The 19,285-nt window shown below is 36.2% G+C and overlaps 2 protein-coding genes across 2 annotated transcripts in view; one reads left to right on the forward strand and one right to left on the reverse strand.

Annotated features, from left to right (window-relative positions):
- The window catches only part of LOC132142690 (E3 ubiquitin-protein ligase NEURL1-like), a 54,189-nt gene extending 51,936 nt beyond the window's left edge, over positions 1–2,253 (reverse strand). Inside the window, exon 1 of the mRNA XM_059552749.1 lies at positions 1,960–2,253. Coding sequence (XP_059408732.1) covers positions 1,960–2,041 — 82 coding nt within the window. The 5' untranslated portion in view covers positions 2,042–2,253. The remainder of the gene's footprint in view (positions 1–1,959) is intronic.
- A 1,994-nt stretch (positions 2,254–4,247) lies between these two features.
- The window catches only part of cfap58 (cilia and flagella associated protein 58), a 91,605-nt gene continuing 76,567 nt past the window's right edge, over positions 4,248–19,285 (forward strand). Inside the window, exons 1-9 of the mRNA XM_059552748.1 lie at positions 4,248–4,380; positions 5,548–5,808; positions 5,989–6,137; positions 6,383–6,539; positions 7,203–7,397; positions 7,716–7,853; positions 9,735–9,894; positions 13,392–13,474; positions 14,682–14,873. Of these exons, the coding sequence (XP_059408731.1) occupies positions 4,375–4,380; positions 5,548–5,808; positions 5,989–6,137; positions 6,383–6,539; positions 7,203–7,397; positions 7,716–7,853; positions 9,735–9,894; positions 13,392–13,474; positions 14,682–14,873 (1,341 nt within the window). The 5' untranslated portion in view covers positions 4,248–4,374. The remainder of the gene's footprint in view (positions 4,381–5,547; positions 5,809–5,988; positions 6,138–6,382; positions 6,540–7,202; positions 7,398–7,715; positions 7,854–9,734; positions 9,895–13,391; positions 13,475–14,681; positions 14,874–19,285) is intronic.

Consider the following 19,285-nt stretch of genomic DNA (forward strand, 5'->3'; position numbering starts at 1 on the left):
GACATCAACACATCTGCATACACATCACAAAATCACAAATCTTCCCTCGTCCTACAAAGCTCACATTTTCTGGACTGGTTACTGTGCTTCTGTTCTCACTTCCCCTCCCTTCGTAAAAGCCATGAATCATCTCATATCTCAATGTTGTGAGCTTCTGCAGATATGCTTCATATGCAGACACACATTTACATAAAATTCATATTAAGCGCAACATGTTGCGGTGAGTCATTTGGCCAGAAATAGAGTCTTGATGTCGCTGGTGTCAGTGGGGCTAAACGCTATGGAAATGAAACATTTTATCCAGATCATTTATGATGAGAAACAAACAGGCTTGAAATGTGTCATCTCTTCTTTAGAGAGAAGGAAATGTGTTACTGAAGTTAAATTGACTTCAGTGGAGTGGAAGGAGAAGGATGTAGGTACAGTTCAGTGTCAAAACAAGGGACATATAGACACTCATGGACGTGTATACAAACCTAACCTTCCGCTTATAACGCTGAGGGACAATCGCCATGGTAACAGTTTACATGCTATCCTCTGTTGTCAAGGAGATCTCGTCTGACAGAATAATGGGTTCCAGTGTCCCTTCTGCCTCTTGTTTTAGTTCATCACAAGAGCAGACGCATGCAAACATGCAATCAGGAAATTTGTCAGCAAATGGCCTCACTATTAGCTACTTTATCAGTTTAATAATGTTTGTGTATCCTGATAAATACCTAAAAAGTGTAGCAAGTCTAGTGTATTCTGTGTGCAAATAAACATTTTCTTTGGAAAGTAATTAGAAGAGAAAGCCTGGCTATGTGCTCTCTGTTTTCTATCAATTACAAATAATTTGTTTCACCCTTTGATTAGTGTTGCTGGCCCTTCGGTGCCCACGATAAATGCGGCGGGGTGCCTTGTCAAAGCCACAGATAATTAAAGCCCCCTTTAGCACATCTTTATTTGAATATAATGGCTTTTTTTGCTAATGAGAAGCGCAATTATATCTCCACTGGAATAATCTTCATAATCAGATGCTCTGTTATGCATGAATCAGAAAAGCTCTGAAACAGAACAGAATCTCAAAAATTACCTCCATCGCAAACCTCCTACGCAGCAGCACTAGGAGTTGGAGAGGAGTTCAGGAGAGGCTTACATAAAATAATGTTTCTGAAGTATGCTCCGTCAAATAAAGTGAGACCATTAAACTTTTAACCAGGTGAACTGGCCTAGATGAACTTCCAGCATGGACAGCAAAACTGGGTCACCGTAATAGCTTTGACTTTTGAATTGGTCTCATAATTTATAACTTGCGTCACACTGTACAGTGCAACGATCATACACATAGCACAGTGTGTATTTACATCAGTAAATGCCGAGTAATATTAATGAACATGATGTCCTGAGTGTTTAATTGTTTGCAGAGCTGCTCATAATTGTGCATTGTTATTATTATGTAATAATATGTAATAATTAATCACAGTATTGGGTATTTGATGAGTAACATGGTAAACAAAGTAAAGTTTCACTATTTGCTTTCAACGCTTAAGAAGCTGATGAATGTGGCACAAGTGTAATTACCTTTGGCCTATCACGTACAAATTGCTCTCTGGTTCAGAACGTTTAACTTTAGAATAGATAGAAAAAAGAAAATGTCTTCTCTCATAAAAAATCTTGAGCCTCAGTTATGTTATCTTGCCTCACCTAGTAGACCATAAAGATGATAAAGACAGTTAGCCAATACAACTAACCTGGACCAGCTAAAAACCGTATTGCAAAATATAGCTACGAGTTTAAGTTGGAGTAGGGAACGATACATATGCAATATACTACATTTATGCATTTGACAGACATTTTTTTCAGTGATTTTTTTTCTTGCATTCCCGAGGATCGAACCCATGACCTTGGAGTTGCGAGCGCCATGCTCTACTGTTTCCAAAAGAAAGACTCGTATCTGATCAAATCAAATGAACTACTAACCTTTATGTGAGTTTGGAAGTCTTTGAAATCTGTTCTGCTGTCCCCTGTGCAGTGCTCTGATCCCGGACACACTGTTGCCCATGACTGCTGCTGCTGATGATGCTGCTGATCTCCAGATGTTGCACTTCGAGCGTCAGGCACTGTAACTCACCCTTATCTTGCCTCTCTTGATCTGTTGGTGATATTATTTCCGTGACAAGTCGGATGTGAACCGGCTACAGATCCACAAGTTTTTCTCTGCTCGATGAACTGTCATTGAAAAACACCAGCTGCCCAGGTGGGAAGACGCGCGTTTGCGTTTTGGGAAAACGCACAAAAAAAGGCACCGAGGGAGGTTTGCAATGAACGAAATCGGAATAAACCGGAAATTTTAAGTAGGTCAGCTCAAAAACGATTTGATTTGCTAAATTTCTTCCCTCGGATATTTGTTTTGTTATCCTGCTTTGGTGAGTTTTTGACGCACGCCGTTGTCGGGGATTTAACGCGCATCTGTCGCGCATGCATCTACTTTAGATTAGATCAAATATATACTGGCTCAAGCATCAGCATAATGAGTCCTCATAACTATATAGTCCACTCACTTATACAGTTTGGCTACTACGGGATGCTTTCGTTTAGAGAAGCAAACCAATCAAAACCTCTGAATATGAACCCTATTTGCGGCAAGATCAGACTTCAACAGCTCAGATGCCGACTCACGAACTGATGACAATGTGTTATTTTTATCGGCGTCAGTGACTCAATATCACTTCAGGAAAATACGAACATAACAGCCAAAACACGTCTTAACATTCACTCAAAGTTACATATTTTAGTGTTGTCATTTTTAAGCTATCTGAGTTATTGATTAAAGTCTGTATGGAACATGTCTAAAATTAGAAACAAATGATCAATATTAATGTTATATCGGCTAGTTTAAGTCAAATTTTAATTAATTGATTAATTAATTTACTTACATACTTATTTTATAGCATCTATTCCAAGCTTTGGTAATGTTTTATTGTAGTCATACTAAAAAGCTATTTGAATCAAATTTATATTATATTTAATTTTTCAACTCCACTATTTCAGAAAATGCTAACACATTTAGGCTAGACACAATCTAAGTGACTCAGGTCTTTAGGAACTTCCACACCTCTCATTACGTCATCTGACGTCATTCAGCATGGCTAGGGGCAGTGAAGTGTAATTATAAAATGATTAATAATAACATTGCCATATTATGTAATCAGTAGGTTGCTTACCTGAGTACATGTGCTGCAGATTTCGGATGACTGGCAGAGAGGATTTGTCTCAATCTGTGCCTGAACACGTGTGTCATACAGAGAGCTTTCGAGGTATAAACAAATGCCAGAAAAGGGTTATAAAGTTTCTACTCTCAGTTTTGTGTGGGGGAAATTATAAATGAACACAGTTAGGCAGTGTTATATATTATATATATATATATATATATATATAAAATTTCAATCCATGCTATTATCACCTAAAGCTGGTTAAACTGGTTTTTGGAATGTTGCTGGTCTGAAGTCATCTACCAGCCCAAGATCCACTAATGACTATAAATGTCCAGCAAAGTGCACTTAAAATAACTCAGAAACAGCTCAGTAAATGTCAAGGATCCAACTGTTAAATGACACTGTTCATATAAGCTCATAAAAGTTTGATGACCAATGACCACAATCCATCGGAAGAGTTTTAAAACGTGTCCACCATTACCATACAGCCAATAGTTACAACATTTCCTTACCAGCACCATGCATAGGCCCTACCGTATTCAATAATAACTGTAATTTTTTTTTTTTAAAAGGTGAGGTGATTTCTATTCTGTTAGATGTTGAAGTTAAATGATTCACTATTATGATGTCAGATAAATTAAAACATTTCCAAAATGACAGAATGTTCTTTTGCAATAATGAACGACAATTTAATGACAAATGAACATTTTTAAAAGGCAGTTGGTCATAATACTATATATTTTATACATATGTTTAGATGATTTTGGTGATGCTGACAGTTGCTAAATATTTTTCGCAGCTCTTTATTACAAGTTGCACTGTGTAAAGCTGCCACCTAGTGTAAAGAACAACACACAAACAAAAAAGGGAGCATGCATAAAAAAAACAAAAAAAAAAAAAACTGATGAACCTTACATTATTTACTCATTATTCTTAATGTCAGGTGTCTTCTCTTTGTATGATATTCTCTCCACAGTATTTGGGAGCGCTGTGTTACAATCATTAGTTGAACCAAAGTGCTCAGCTGGTCGCAGTTGCCAGGCACGGGGACGCGTATCCCTGGTGACGAAAAACAGTGTCGTTGAAGCGAAACAGGGATATTATTATGTGTGTTAAAGTTCATTAAATACAAAACAACAACATTTTGCTGAGTTTTAGAGAGGACCGACAAACGACCACAATGGAGGTAACTTATGTTCATCTGCAACTTTTGTCGAACTGTGGGGAGACATCGTACTAGATCTTAGAATAAGACAGCTAAAATGTAACGTTAGCGTTTGAGATGCTAATATGTAAATTAAGTTAGCATCTCAATCACTATATTTTTGCCGTGATCCTAGTGAAATATGTTAAATATTTATTGTATTACACTGAAGCATTTCAGTGCTTTGAGTTGTTACAGTAAAGTGAAAAGCCACGCTTTTAAAGTTCTACAATGCTAGATGAAAATAGCTAAAATATACAATTAAATTATTATATTTTATAGGCTATAAGATAAAATGCACATAAAAATACAAAAACCTTTACTGGGTCAGTTTTATGGACACTATTTTTATGAGCATTTTCCATTTTGATAATGTGATTTTTTAAACATTGTTGTGAACATTAACAACTTGGTTTATGCCAGAGTCCTTTTAAGAGTATTCTATAGTCTTTGTTTATGCTTTGTGAAAACATATAAAGTGGTACACATGTTTGTAATGCCATTTAAAACATCACGAAATTTTCCAGAAAGTGTCCCACTTTAACTGTATTCATCATTTGCTGTACCCCTTTAATAACACAAGCATAAAATCATTTATTTATTTATTTATTTTACAGCAGAAATTGCAAATTGAAAACTAATTATAAGGCTTAGTCAGTTCCAGTAACAGTTCTTCTGCTTCGACTAATTATGTCTTTTTCTGCCAAAAAATAAATAAAAGTAAAAAAATAACCTCAGGCTTTTTCAACCCCAAAATCTTTTGTAAATCTTTTAATTGCTAAGAGATTTGAAGTAATGATTTGAAAGAATGATTGGCCACAATCAATAAACTGAATATTTAAATGGATTAGGCAAAGCTTCAGTCTATAATTCCTTTCATTTTTTTTTCTGTGTTGGTTTCTCCATGAAGCCTGTGAACTCTCCAACAGCTGTATTAAAACCAGCACCTGCTGCTGCCTCTTTGTTCTTTGTGTTTGATCATGTATTTCAGTATGTCATCAGCAGTGCTACTGCAGACTTGCAAACTGTTACAAATCTGCCAGACTCTCTTCAACTATTTCAGACTCTCTTCAACATGCACAATTTCAGCATAGGTCCGAAGTTATCAGACAACATCTTCTAATATCTTTAACATTTTCTGATTTTCAGACTGAGGACAGCGCATTTGAAACCATGGAAAAGGACATAGAGGAGGTTTTAAATGAGTTATCAGGAGACGACAAATTAGAGAAGTTTCATGTGGAATATGAGAAGATCGCCAAAGCTCTGCGGAAGTCCCACGAGAATGAAAAGAGACTGATGTCCAAATGCAGGGAGCTGAACGCAGAGATAATGTCCAACACCGTTAAAGTATCCACAGCCATGAAACTAGCGGATGAAGATCAAGCCACAATCACCTCCCTTAAAATGGTAGATTAGCCTGAAATGACTGCACTCTAAAATGGACATTGTGCTCATTTGTGTCTTCAAAAATAAACACGATGACCTCTGCATGATGTCCTCATATATGGTAGAACATTAGACCTAATTTAGAGCTGTTTCCACATCGTTTGCCTTAGCAAATTATCTGTTTATTTTACTGTCGATTAGGAAATTGACAAGGCCTGGAAAATGGTTGAAGCGTCACATGCAAAGGAGTTGCAGGCAAAAGAAACAATCCAGAAACTAAAGGAGGATATAACCAGTCTCAATAAGCTTATGGAAAAAGGAGCTGGAGTCTCGGAGGGCCAAGAATACAGGTGAATGATATACAACATTATGTTTTGATTTTGATTCTGGTATAGAATACAGGCAGTTACACACTTTTATCTTGCATATATATATATATATTATGCCTTTAACAAATCTTTTTCTAATTTTTATTTTTATTCATAACTTTGCGCTATGGTATATGCTATGTAATGGCCTTCAGAGGATCTTTTTAAGGTGTTCTGGTGGGTATGGGGTACAAAGCTTGTTCATAAACCTCTTTGAATGTGTCTAGCATGGGCGATCTGTTGAAGATCAAAGAGGACCTTACCAAGCAGAGAGACAATCTGCTGTCAGAGGTGGTGACTCTCCGGGAGAACCTCACTAAAGCCACTGATGCTCAGCAGGAGATAGAGGCTGAGAAGAACAAAGCCATGGACACGATTGCTCAGGTATTACATAAAAAACGTTGTGTATGGCACCACTGGGTCTTGTGATAACTTTATGCGAGGGTGCAGTGTACATATAACAAACAAGAACATTAAATCAAAAATATAATTGGCTCATTTTATCACTGGAATCAATATCAGATGGGGTTTTTTTTACTCCTGTTTTCCCGATTTTAAGACTATGAAAACGTTTTAGTATAAATTAAAGCATTTTTGTCTCAAATGTCCATCTGTGTCAGCAAATCAATATTTGAAATATGGTGTGTGGTGATTGTTACTCTTCAAACGTCTAAGAATAACTAGTAGTTTCTATCTTGGATCTTCATATGCTGTGAGAAATGGAACATAAATCCTGTGAATGTGGCACTTAAACTTGTACATTTGGACAAACTTGATTCCCCCTCACCTCCCTGGCAAAATAAATCTTCAATTGTTTACTGTGTATAGAAAATCAATAAGTGGTCTGACAAACCACTTTAAACTCTGAATGTATTCCATTTAAAAATTATTTTAATTCTGATTCTTATGATGTCTGAACAGTATGTCAGACAGACATACATAGATAGATAGATAGATAGATAGATAGATAGATAGATAGATAGATAGTGCCCTTTGAAGGCATTTGCAATTTATGCCATTTGGAACAAAACTGTCTCTCTGTCACAGCTCCAGCAGGACATCCAGGTGCGTCAGAATGAGATTCACCGGGAAACCAGGAGGAAAGAGAAGTTGGAAAAGGAAGTGAAGCAGCTTCAAACTGACCTGGAGTCGAAACATTCAGAGATTAAATCTCTTACTCAGCATAGCCAGCGCTTGCAAGATGATCAGCAGAAACTGGAACAACAGCTCCAGGAACACAAAGTACGAAACTCTGATCTAGGGTCAGTGGGAGAGGGAGTGACATAAAGTCACTTAGTTCAACTGCCAAAATCGTTGAAGAAAACTTTATTAAACAATAACTAGGACATGTAAACGTTACAAAAGTTGTATGTTTCTGCATTTTTCAACTTAATGAACAGCATTTCCATTTGAGAATCTCTCTAGAGGAACAGTTTGTCAGATTTAGCTAATATCTGAAGACATTTTTCTACTATTTTATCACACAGCATATAGCTAGGTTGGGAACAAACGTATACACACATGCAGAACTTGCGAAAGTAATTTGTGTTCTTTTGACAGATTATAAATGAGAAAACCAGCAAAGAAATGGAACAACTCCAACATCGCAACTCTAAACTCCAGCAGGATAATGAACAAAATGGCATTAGCCTAGAGCAGTTCTCCCAACAGAACCAACAGCGAGCTTTGGACCTGAAGGTACACACACACACACACACACACACACACTAATCTATTTAGTTAATTAATCTTTAATTAGTTAACTAAATGAGGACATACTATGGACTAATTATTAAGCACTATAAACTAACCTCTATAAAATTTTTTTTTTAAATATGATTAAAAAAATATATTTTATTTATTCAGTTGTTTGTTTTTTCAAATGAAGATGCCTCAAAATGGGATTTTGCCATTTGAGATTTTCATTACAGCGTTATTTAGAATTTATTCATCTAGTTTTTCTAGTGACGATCACTGATTGGTTCCAAATAATGTAGGTAATTTTTTATTTTAATTGCATATACTTGCATTTGCATTTTACATTTGAGGCCAGAATTTCCTCAAAGGAGATTTGAACTAATTGAACTAAAGTCTGGGGACAATTTTGTCCTTACAGTATGCTTACAGAACTTCACCTCATTACTAGAGAGCAATAAAAAATGATGCATACAGTACTTGGCAGACATTTCTAGGCATCAAACTGTAGGTGCACATACTCAAATCTACAGATTTATGGAGCTGCCCTCTTAAAATTGGACAAACATTTCTCACTCTTATATAATTAGAGCTCTAGATGATGAAGGTTTCCATCCCTCTTCCTCTCCTGTCAGACTAATGATGGATCTTTTCTGCTCAAAACTTCTGTCAGGCTTCAAACTGAGTCACAGTGAGGGTTAAAACAGCAAATGTTACATTAAATGAAATGCCCTGTATTTTCTTTGTTCTGCCTTGTATTGTAGTGGCTCGAGTCTGGTGGGAGATCAGTGGGATGAATGCACCTCTCTGCAGGATAAGCTTAAGCTGTATTCTTAGGAATTCTGTTTAATATGAGCATGTCATTTTGTAGTGAAGTGTTGACCAATAAGGGAACAAAAAGAAAATTTTGTTTCACAGACTGACTGAACACGTGAGGCTTTCTTCTATATCCACAACACTTTTGAGAGAGAGAGAAAGAGAGAGAGAGTGGCAAAGTCAACCTGCACATCAGTTCTACAAACTAGATTCCCATTTCTAATTTACTTGGTAGTGTTGGCACTCCCAGCTCTCCCTCTGAGTCAGTGTGAATGAGTAATGAGCACAAACCTCATGTTGGCCACAAGGGGGCACAGTTTCAGCATTCTAGATCACTCTTGCTTCTTATACATGTACATGTGTTCAGCTTATTCTCCAGCAGTTATCTTCTTGTGTATCTATAGGCATTTATATTAGTCAGTCAGTCAGTTATTTAATTCACAGTGCTGATATAAACACATATTCCAAACAATACGCACTTCCAAGCCCACGGAAGCATAAGTGTTTAAATGGCATGCAAAAATTATACAGTACATTTAATTTACCCTACCTTTCAAAGATGGAGGTCAGTATTTATTTTTATTTTTTTTTAACATGGTTTCATTAAATTAATAAAAAGTGCCAGTAAATAGTTTTACATTTATGTTTCTATTCAGATAAATGCTGTTCTTCTGAACTTCAGTTTCCACAAAAATATGGGCACTGTGTCCAACATTGATAAAAAATAGGAAATGTTTCCCGAGCACAAAATTAGCATATTATAATTATTTTTGAATGCGACACTAATGGCAGCTGAACAATTACAGGAATAAATTACAGTTAACATATAATAAAATAGAAAAAGTTATTTTAAAAATTACTGTTTTTACTTATGCTTGGTGAGCATAAGAAGTCTATTTTTTCAAAAACATTAAACATTTTACCAACCCCAAACTTTTGAACGAGAGTGTATATATTCAATTTTTTTTTATAGCTACAGGTTTTCTGGTTGTTTTTAACTGGCTGAATAGTTTTGGGCTGCACATGTACACACACAGACATTAATGGCTCGTGTCCTGTGTGCTTCAGATGAAAGAAGAGGAAGTAGCCCAGCTGAAACAGGAGAATGCTAAACTTACCAAAATGAGAGATGGGGTGCAGAGGAGACTCAGACAGGTGGAGGAGCAGAAAGTGGAGGTGGAGAACCAGAGAGAAACGCTCAAGAATCAAATCACTGGACTGGAGAGAGGCAAGAAAACACACACTTCCCCACAGTTGAACTCTACAGCATAAAAGTATTATTTAAATATGTATGAAAATGAAATGCCACTGTAGTAAAATGAATTTCTACATTCATATAATTACACATTCAATCAAATCCTTTGCGATTCCACTGCTCTATTCAGATCTTTATCACTGTACTAGTACTGTACTCTCCAGCCTAGATTATTTCAAGAAAATGCAGCATTACCCTCTTTTACTGGTTGTTTGATCAAATAAATGCAGCCTTGGTGAGCATAAGAATTATTTCAAAAACATAAAAAATCTTAATTATTCCAAACTTTATTCAACTGTTTTACTCATTCATCTTGGTCATCAGCAGAGCAAAGTGATGGCAATGAATTCAAAAACACGTGAAAGCGATACCCTGCTCACAGCTGTAAATATGGAGGATGAACGGAAACGTCACATGACTGAGACAGATTAATGCTGCATATGTAGAACACAATTTTCGATTTCTGAATTACTGGTGCAGCAGTGGCTGTTGTGACAGCTTGCACAAAGAGAGTATGCAAAATGGACAATTTAAAACTAAATTATCATGTTTTCAGGGAAAGAAACCTTGACTAACAATATCAAGAGGACTTGAGTTAAGACTTCTGTTTTCCACATCTGTTCAAAAGCCCTCATCTTCCTTTCTTTGTTCTCTTTCTTTTTTTTTTAAAACTGAGTTAATAAGTTTTGAAGGAAGACAGAGCTGAGAGCAATTACAATCAAACAATGAATACATCTAATTGAAATTTTTTTTTCTTTACTCTGCACTCCACATCTCTGGTTTAAATTTCCACTGGTAAATACTATCCTGTTCGCCTCCTGTTCTTTCCCGCTGATCTGAAAATCTAGATGGCAGGTTAGATAACTGTTATTTACCATGCGCAAGCTTCTTATTATTTAAAGTAGTATACAGTCAAACTTGTTTGTGGAAAACTACATCAACGCTGTTTAATGGGCAAATTATTAATATTATTTTTTTTAAATATGTAACTATCAGATGGTGTATGTATATATAGATATATTAATAAGAGCTTTATTTACCTGCACATAAACAATAACAAATTCAATTAGTGTAATAACTTTAACTTGGACAAATATAATAAAATTTGAAAATTAAATTTTATAAAACTGTTAATCTTTTATAAAACTTTCCTCCATATGAATCATTTAGAACAATCGGATTCATTAAAAAGAATCATACTTCTGGCACTAAATGATTATAAACAATAGTAAAGTATGTTTGATTATTGTTCGAGTGATTAAATCTTATCTGCATGATAAATCACATTGTAATAACTTTCTGTTTCAGAGAAATTTAGACATTTCAGATGAGAAGGAAAGGTCTGTGTGGTATTGCAAGCTTCATAAAAATTGGGAGTAATTGACAGTTTTAGTTTTGAATCATTTCTAATTATCATTATATCTCTTCAGCGCGTCCATCTGCAATAAATTGTTTATTTTTGCAAATGCTATGATACTCAGGCTACTAATTAACTCTCATTCTAATTATGAAAATAGTCACAGGTATTTAATGACAGAAGTGTTGGTAATGAAATTAACAAGATCTGACACAGAGGCGATGTCTTGAAGGTTGTGTTTTGTTAAATTCAGACGGAGCCTGAATCTCATGTCTTTAATCCAAAATCATGCCCTGTCACAACATCATGCAATGGTTAAGAACCAAAGAGTGTTTCTGATTGGCTAAAAAAGCCTGGGCACATGTCCAGTGTAAAATCTGGGCTGTGAAGCAAAACGGTTTGAAAACCACCATTAAAGATATCCATGTGCTTTTATGTTTCAAATATATTCAGTGTAAATGTTTCGTCTTGTGGTAGTTTATGTATTAATATCTGTGATGCACACCTGGAGTGAATGACATATGATCTGAGTCTGTTCTTGAACAGATTGGTCTCTGGTCTTCCATCACTTACTTTTCCCACTTCTACACTTAATCAGTGCTCACCCATTCTTTCTTCTTCCAACCTCTGTGACCTCTCGCCAACACCAGCATCCATTACCCTGATGAGACCCATGATCTGTCCATCCCAGCTGAGCATGTGAAGATAGATTTCTCAGGAGAGGTAGTGGATCCTAATGGCATCAGCTGTGTCTGGGGGCAGTGTGGTAGATAGTGTAATGGTAAAGATCTGGTCTGCTAAACAGAATGCTGCATGTTGATCCATCAGCATTGTGTCATTAAATATAGTACTTAGGTTGCTCCGGTGAGACCGTCCCTGTAAAGTTAGTCACTTTGGATCAAAGCATTTGCTAAATGACGAGGTTTGTGGACTGCTGGTGCTTAACCTTAGTCTTATCTTGACACTATACAAGCTGCACTGCTCAGGGAAACCCTAGGGCCAATGCAATGTAGCTGGACACTTCCATCAGTCTCATCAATTATTGAATATCTGACCTGTAATCCAGAGAGCTTTGTCTGAGTAGGTTGTTAGTATTGCTGAGCAAAAGACAGACTTCTGCACTTCTTTTATGTGAGTGTGAACTTTCAAGTAATATTTTAGAAACTGTTTCCTGCGCTCTGTGTTTTGGAATATATATAGTAGTTCTACACAGCTGGCTTTGATTCAAGACTTTCAAGATTTTATACTAGACTTTAAGTGATGTCTCAACACTGTATTAAAAGATGATAAAACTATTACATGGTTAATAGTTTTTTTTATTTGCATTAAGCATGTTTCTCTCTGCTGTCCTGTGATCCAATTAGAACACAATGAAATATATCTAACGTTTCTTATTTCTTGTGTATGGAAAATGTATGCACTTACTCTGCACTTAATTTATCGCAGTGTCCTTGATGCCATCTGTCCAGTTTGACAAATAATCAGACTTGTCATCAAGCCAGTATTTTATAAAGAAATCCTCATATTAGTGAAAGTCTCCTGGCTCTGATTGGACGGTTCGAATTGACGGCTGATGGATGGAGCCAGAACCCTGTTGTCATTTTAATCGGGGTTTCCACAGTGATGGATGTTGTCAACTTAATCAGAGTTGGCTGGGTGATTGATGAGATGGGCTGTGACAGCGGGGTCAGTGAGCTGGCCGTCCGAGGAGAAGAGGTGGCAGGGTCATCGGAGGACAGAACATGGAATGGCCATTTCACATGACAGTGCAGCCCCGCAACGTCCACTCATGCATGCCTGCTCGCTGACAGCCAAGACACGTCACCATTCCTTTCTCCTTTTTCGCTCCTTCCCATTCTTTCCCTCAGTCTTTCCATGTCCCAGTTCTCTTTTCTACCTCCTTATGTCTGCAGCCATATAATGGGCTTTTTGAATTGTGTAATTATTTTACATTGGTCCTTGACAGAATGTGGAAAGTGCTTCTGAAAACAACCCTATTAGCACAAAGCCTTTCAAAAAGAAAAGTAACAATTAGCGCCATGTCCTGCTGGCTTTGAAAAAATAATAAAAAAACGAAAAAGTAACAAGTGCTTTATTTTTCTGTTTTTCTTAGAAATGGAGATAGCAAAAAAGCAGATGGATACGGACAAGAAAGCTATAGATGAACTGGTGCGGGAGAGGGACATCCTGAATAAGGTGTGCGGATATGTTTCTAATTTACTACTAATGTTTTTCTAAAAAAAGTCTTGAAAACAACCTCAGACAAAATGTACAAAATCGAACGAAACGTTACAAAATGTAATGAAACCACCTCAAAGAAATACACTTGTAAGGAATAAAATAAAGGGACAAAACCATGTCCTTCTAGGGCTGTCAGTTGATTATATATTTTTTAGTTTATTAATATAACTGTATTTATTTAGATTATTATTTGTGTTTAATAAATTAAGTATTAAATTAATATTAAAATAAATCACCCTCATAAAAAACTGTTAAAAAATAGATGTATTTATCTAGTTTATTTAATTAATTAAATAATATATCAGATAATTAATCAGAATAATCATACACATAACAAGGACCTAAAAACTGTGTTAATTTATTTAGATTATTATTTGTATATAAAGCCCCTAAAACATTTATTTATTTAAATGATATATCAAATAATCAATCAAATGAACCACACACATAAGAAGCCCTTAAAACCTTTATTTACCTAGATTATTATTTCATTAATTAAATATATCAGATAATTAATCAAATTAATCACACATTTTAAAAAGCCCCTAAAATGACTCTTTGTTTAAGATTATTATTTGATTAATTAAATAGTTTATCATATAATTAATCAAATGCATCATACACATGTTGTTTTAGCTCTTTTAGTTTGATCTCCTGAAACTAATCTGAACACCAGGTAAGCTTTTCGTTGAGTCTTTATTATATTTTTGTCCTAAGGGCTAATTTTCTGCAGCGGTTCTGGTTTTTCAGAGTTCTCATAGCTTCCCCACGCAGTTATGATGCACAGATGGATTTCAGAAAACAAGAGAAGGTGCACGATGTTTCTGCTGACATGCTGAATATTGCATTGCTATTGTGCATATGAAAAAAACATTATATTCATATTTAATCCAGAGGAGACACTCTGTCTCACAAACACACACACTGTAGTGTACAAACATGACTTTTGATATCAGCTTACCTTGGAGAGTCAATCCTTTGATCTACTGAACATCAAGACCTCACAGAATAAAATCATCCTATTCTCAAACTTGTTTTTTTTTTAATGTCTATTTTCTGCAACTCTTGAGTTACTCTTGCTATATATTTACAAATTGATAGTATATTTACAAATTGATCTTTAGTGTAACCTCTTGTGTCGGTGTGCACGTTTTTGTTCCAGAATATGATCAAGGCGGCCAATGAAACGGACAAACAGCAGACCATTGTTAAGCTACATGAACAATCAAAGAAGACTCTGGAACAGGAGATTTTAAACTACAGGGACGAAGCCCAGAAACAGAGAAAGATCATCTACCAGCTGGAGAAAGAGAGGGATCGCTACATAAACGATGCCAGTGAGCTCACCAAGAAGGTATAGCACACACACACACACACACACACACACACACACACACACACACACACACACACACACACACACACACACACACTTTAGCCATTGCTCAGTGAGTGATTGAGAATGTCACCTTGAAGTTAATTGTGTTCATTTTTTAACCACATTTTAACCACAAAACTTCACAAATTCAATCTATCTTGTGTTGCTTGATGTATTTACAATCGTACTAGCATAAAGTAAGTTTTAGGCCTAAGAGTGAAAAATATTCTAAATCTCCTAACATTTCTTTCTCTTGTTATGTTTTACTTTCTAAGAGTTGTTGAGAGCTGAGAGTCTCTTGGTTTTTGTCTTGTAATCCCTGAAGGCATTTCTACGGTGGCCGAGACAGCTCAACACACTGCAACTTAAGAAAACACATGCAAATTGAAAAAACATCAGCAAATGAAGAAAACATCTTCATCAGTTTGACAACACAAGTGTTGCAAATCATCACAACACATGCATATAACGAAACGCACTGCAAATCATCACAACACATGCATAAACGAAACGCACTGCAAATCATCACAACACATGCATAAACGAAACGCACTGCAAATCATCACAACACATGCATATAGCGTAACGCACTGCAAATCATCACAACACATGCATATAGCGTAACGCGCTGAAAATCATCACAACACATGCATATAACGAAACGCGCTGCAAATCCTTCACAAAACATGCATATAACGAAACGCTGCAAATCCTCACAACACATGCAATTAACAAACGCGCTGCAAATAGCACTGACCACAATGGAAATGTTTCAAGGAGACCTCAAAAAGTGTTGGACCCGACTTGGATTTGTTTATCGTGCAGTGGCTACTGGTCAGTGGAGTTGTTGGTGAACTGAAAGGTGAGGTTTTTTTTTTTCATGGTGTTTTTTAAACCACCATGATTCCTTTATCTTTTGGATATTATTAGCCTAAATAAGCTGAATAATTACATGATTAAATGTAAAACGTTACTTAAGATGGCTAACTTTAATATTCTCAACTAAATATAATTTCAAGGTTAATGAAAATAAATTTGCAATGCTTCATTAATTGTTTCTTAATGTGTATGTGCTGTGAGGATTTGCAGCGTTTCTTAATTTATATGTGTTGTGAAGTATTTGCAGCGCATTTCGCTATATGCAAGTGTTGTAAAGTATTTGCAGTGCGTTTCGCTATATGCATGTGTTGTGAAGTATTTGCAGCGCGTTTCCTTGTATGCAAGTGTTGTGATGATTTGCAGCGCATTTCGCTATATGCATGTGTTGTGAAGTATTTGCAGCGCGTTTCGCTATATGCAAGTGTTGTGAGGATTTATAGCGCGTTTCGCTATATGCATGTGTTGTGAAGTATTTGCAGCGCGTTTCACTATATGCTTGTGTTGTGAAGGATTTGCAGCTCGTTTCGTTTATGCATGTGTTGTGATGATTTGCAGCTCGTTTCGTTTATGCATGTGTTGTGATGATTTGCAACACTTGTGTTGTCAAACTGATGAAGATGTTTTTTCAATTTTCATGTGTTTTCTTAAGTTGCAGCGTGTTGAGCTGTCTCTTCACTCTGTAGTACTTCATGCTTGTGTGAGTCATCTTACTGATGACTTTATAATACTGTTGCTATCACAACAGTATGTTTGTGTGTGTGCCACTCTATACACACTTCAATACAGTAACTGTTTGGCACTTAAAGGGTTAGTTCACCCAGATAGCAAATTTATGTAATTAATAACTTACCCTGATGTTGTTTCAAACCCGTAAAACCTCCATTTATCTTTGGAACACAGTTTAAGATATTTTAGATTTAGTCCGAGAGCTCTCAGTCCCTCCATTGAAGCTGTGTGTACGGTATACTGTACATGTCTAGAAAGGTAAGAAAAACATCATCAAAGTAGTCCATGTGACATCAGAGGGTCGGTTAGAATTTTTTGAAGCATCGAAAATACATTTTGGTCCAAAAATAGCAAAAACGACGACTTTATTCAGCATTGTCTTCTCTTCCGTGTCTGTTGTGAGAGAGAGTTCAAAACAAAGCAGCTGGATATCCGGTTCGCAAACGAATCATTCAGTTCACCAAATCGAACTGAATCGTTTTAAACGGTTCGCATCTCTAATATGCATTAATCCACAAATGACTTAAGCTGTTAACTTTTTGTTAATGTGGCTGACACTCCCTCTGAGTTCAAACAAACCAATATCCCGGAGTAATGCATGCACTCAAAAGTACACTGACTGAACAGCTGTGAAGAGAGAACTGAAGATGAACATTGAGCCAAGCCAGATAGCGAACAATAGACTGACTCGTTCACGAGTGAAGAACCGGTTGCATCGGTTTTCGGATCAGCAGTAGTTCTTTCGGACAGTTCGATTCAATAAACCGTTTGAAGAAAACGGTTCACCGGTTCTTTTGCGCTCGACGTATAATGGCGTCATTTGCGATGATTGCCCTTGATTCAAGCCTTCGGTTTACCCGCGCTCATAACACTAGCACAGAATCAGTTCAGAATCAATCACCAAAAGAATCAGTTCAGTTCAGACGCCCTGTGTGTCGGTCTGCTTCACGCTGAATCACACATGCGCAGTATCATCAGCTCCTCAGTTCACGAATCGGACGCGTCTGACAGAAACGGTTCTTGACTCGTGAATGAGTCAATGTTTTGTTCGTTATCTGGCTTGGCTCGGTGTTCATCTTCAGTTCTCTCTTCACAGCAGTTCAGTCAGTGTACTGTTTGAGTACATGAATTACTCCGGGATATTGGTTTGTTTGAACTCAGAGGGAGTGTCAGCCACATTAAAAAAGTTAACAGCTTAAGTCATTTGTGGATTAATGCGTATTAGAGATGCAAACCGTTTAAAATGATTTAGTTCGATTTGGTGAACTGAATGATTCGTTCGCGAACCGGATATCCAGACTGCTTTGATTTGAACTCTCTCTCACAACAGACACGGAAGAGAAGACAATGCTGAATAAAGTCGTCGTTTTTGCTATTTTTGGACCAAAATGTATTTTCGATGCTTCAAAAAATTCTAACTGACCCTCTGATGTCACATGGACTACTTTGATGATGTTTTTCTTACCTTTCTGGACATGGACAGTATACCGTACACACAGCTTCAATGGAGGGACTGAGAGCTCTCGGACTAAATCTAAAAAATCTTAAACTGTGTTCCAAAGATAAACGGAGGTCTTACGGGTTTGAAACAACATGAGGGTAAGTTATTAATTACATAAATTTGCTATCTGGGTGAACTAACCCTTTAAGGGCAGACTTGTTTGGGTATAATGGACAACTATCAAGTTAAATCAAGCGTGCTGTGAACAACATAATTAGAGAACAGTCTGACTAAGTCTGATGCTCATCCTGTTGTTATTACATGATGGTATTTCAACTTTATATCAATAATCTAGATTTCTTAAAGGGCCAGTCAACCAAAAATTTTAATTATTTTATAATTTACTGAACTCTGTCATTGTATTGAAAAAAAAGGCAGCATGACTATTCTAGTTTAACTTTTGTTTTCCATTGATGAAAGTAAGTCATACAGGTTTGAAATGTCATATGGGTGAGTAATGACAGGATTATTATTTTAGGGTGAACTATTCCTGTAAATGAATTATCTCACCATGATTTTTTATATGAAAGGATATTCCAGGCTATTTTCAAAAGGAATTGCAAATTGTATTTTCGATTTTGTTTTCCATATGTGGAAGCTTAAATTGTGACATAATCCAAACACAATCGCGAATGCACAGTGACTGCCAAATTTCAAATGGAAAAGCAAAGTTAATTTGCAACTGTATTTCCCATGTCTTACGAATTATGAGCCTGTCATATTTAAAAAGCAATCTTTATTACCATGTCTGGTTTTTCACATCTCTCTGTCACAAATGTAACCTACCAAAACTCAAATGGAATCGCAATTCCTTTAGCATTAGAATTTTCGATGCCTTACACAGAAACCTGTCAATCAGTGTTGGGGGCGGTACTATACTATGGAGCATTTGTATTGGAAAGTGACATCACTCACAGATGATTGTGCCGAATGCTTTTAACAGTTGAGATAATGGGCTAGTTGCATATCTCCGCCATCTTGGATTTCCGGTCTAGTGAGTGTGTGCGTAGATATTTCCGGTTGTGCTTTTCATCATTATTTTCACAACATATTTTATTATTTTACACAATTAACTAATACATGACTAATATTAATATCTGTTTTATCTGATAATTAACTCAAAAGAATAACAATATACCTGTGCTGTTCGGATAATGATTTATGCTGCAAAACTTTCACAAAATAAATAAACATTGATAAAAACACACATGAATGCAAACAGTGATCTTTTAATTAATGCAAACCTACCATAATTACATTACGTTTAACTGTACAGTTACGG

This window comes from Carassius carassius, chromosome 6 (genome assembly GCF_963082965.1).
Source record: "Carassius carassius chromosome 6, fCarCar2.1, whole genome shotgun sequence".
NCBI classification, from domain to species: domain Eukaryota; kingdom Metazoa; phylum Chordata; class Actinopteri; order Cypriniformes; family Cyprinidae; genus Carassius; species Carassius carassius.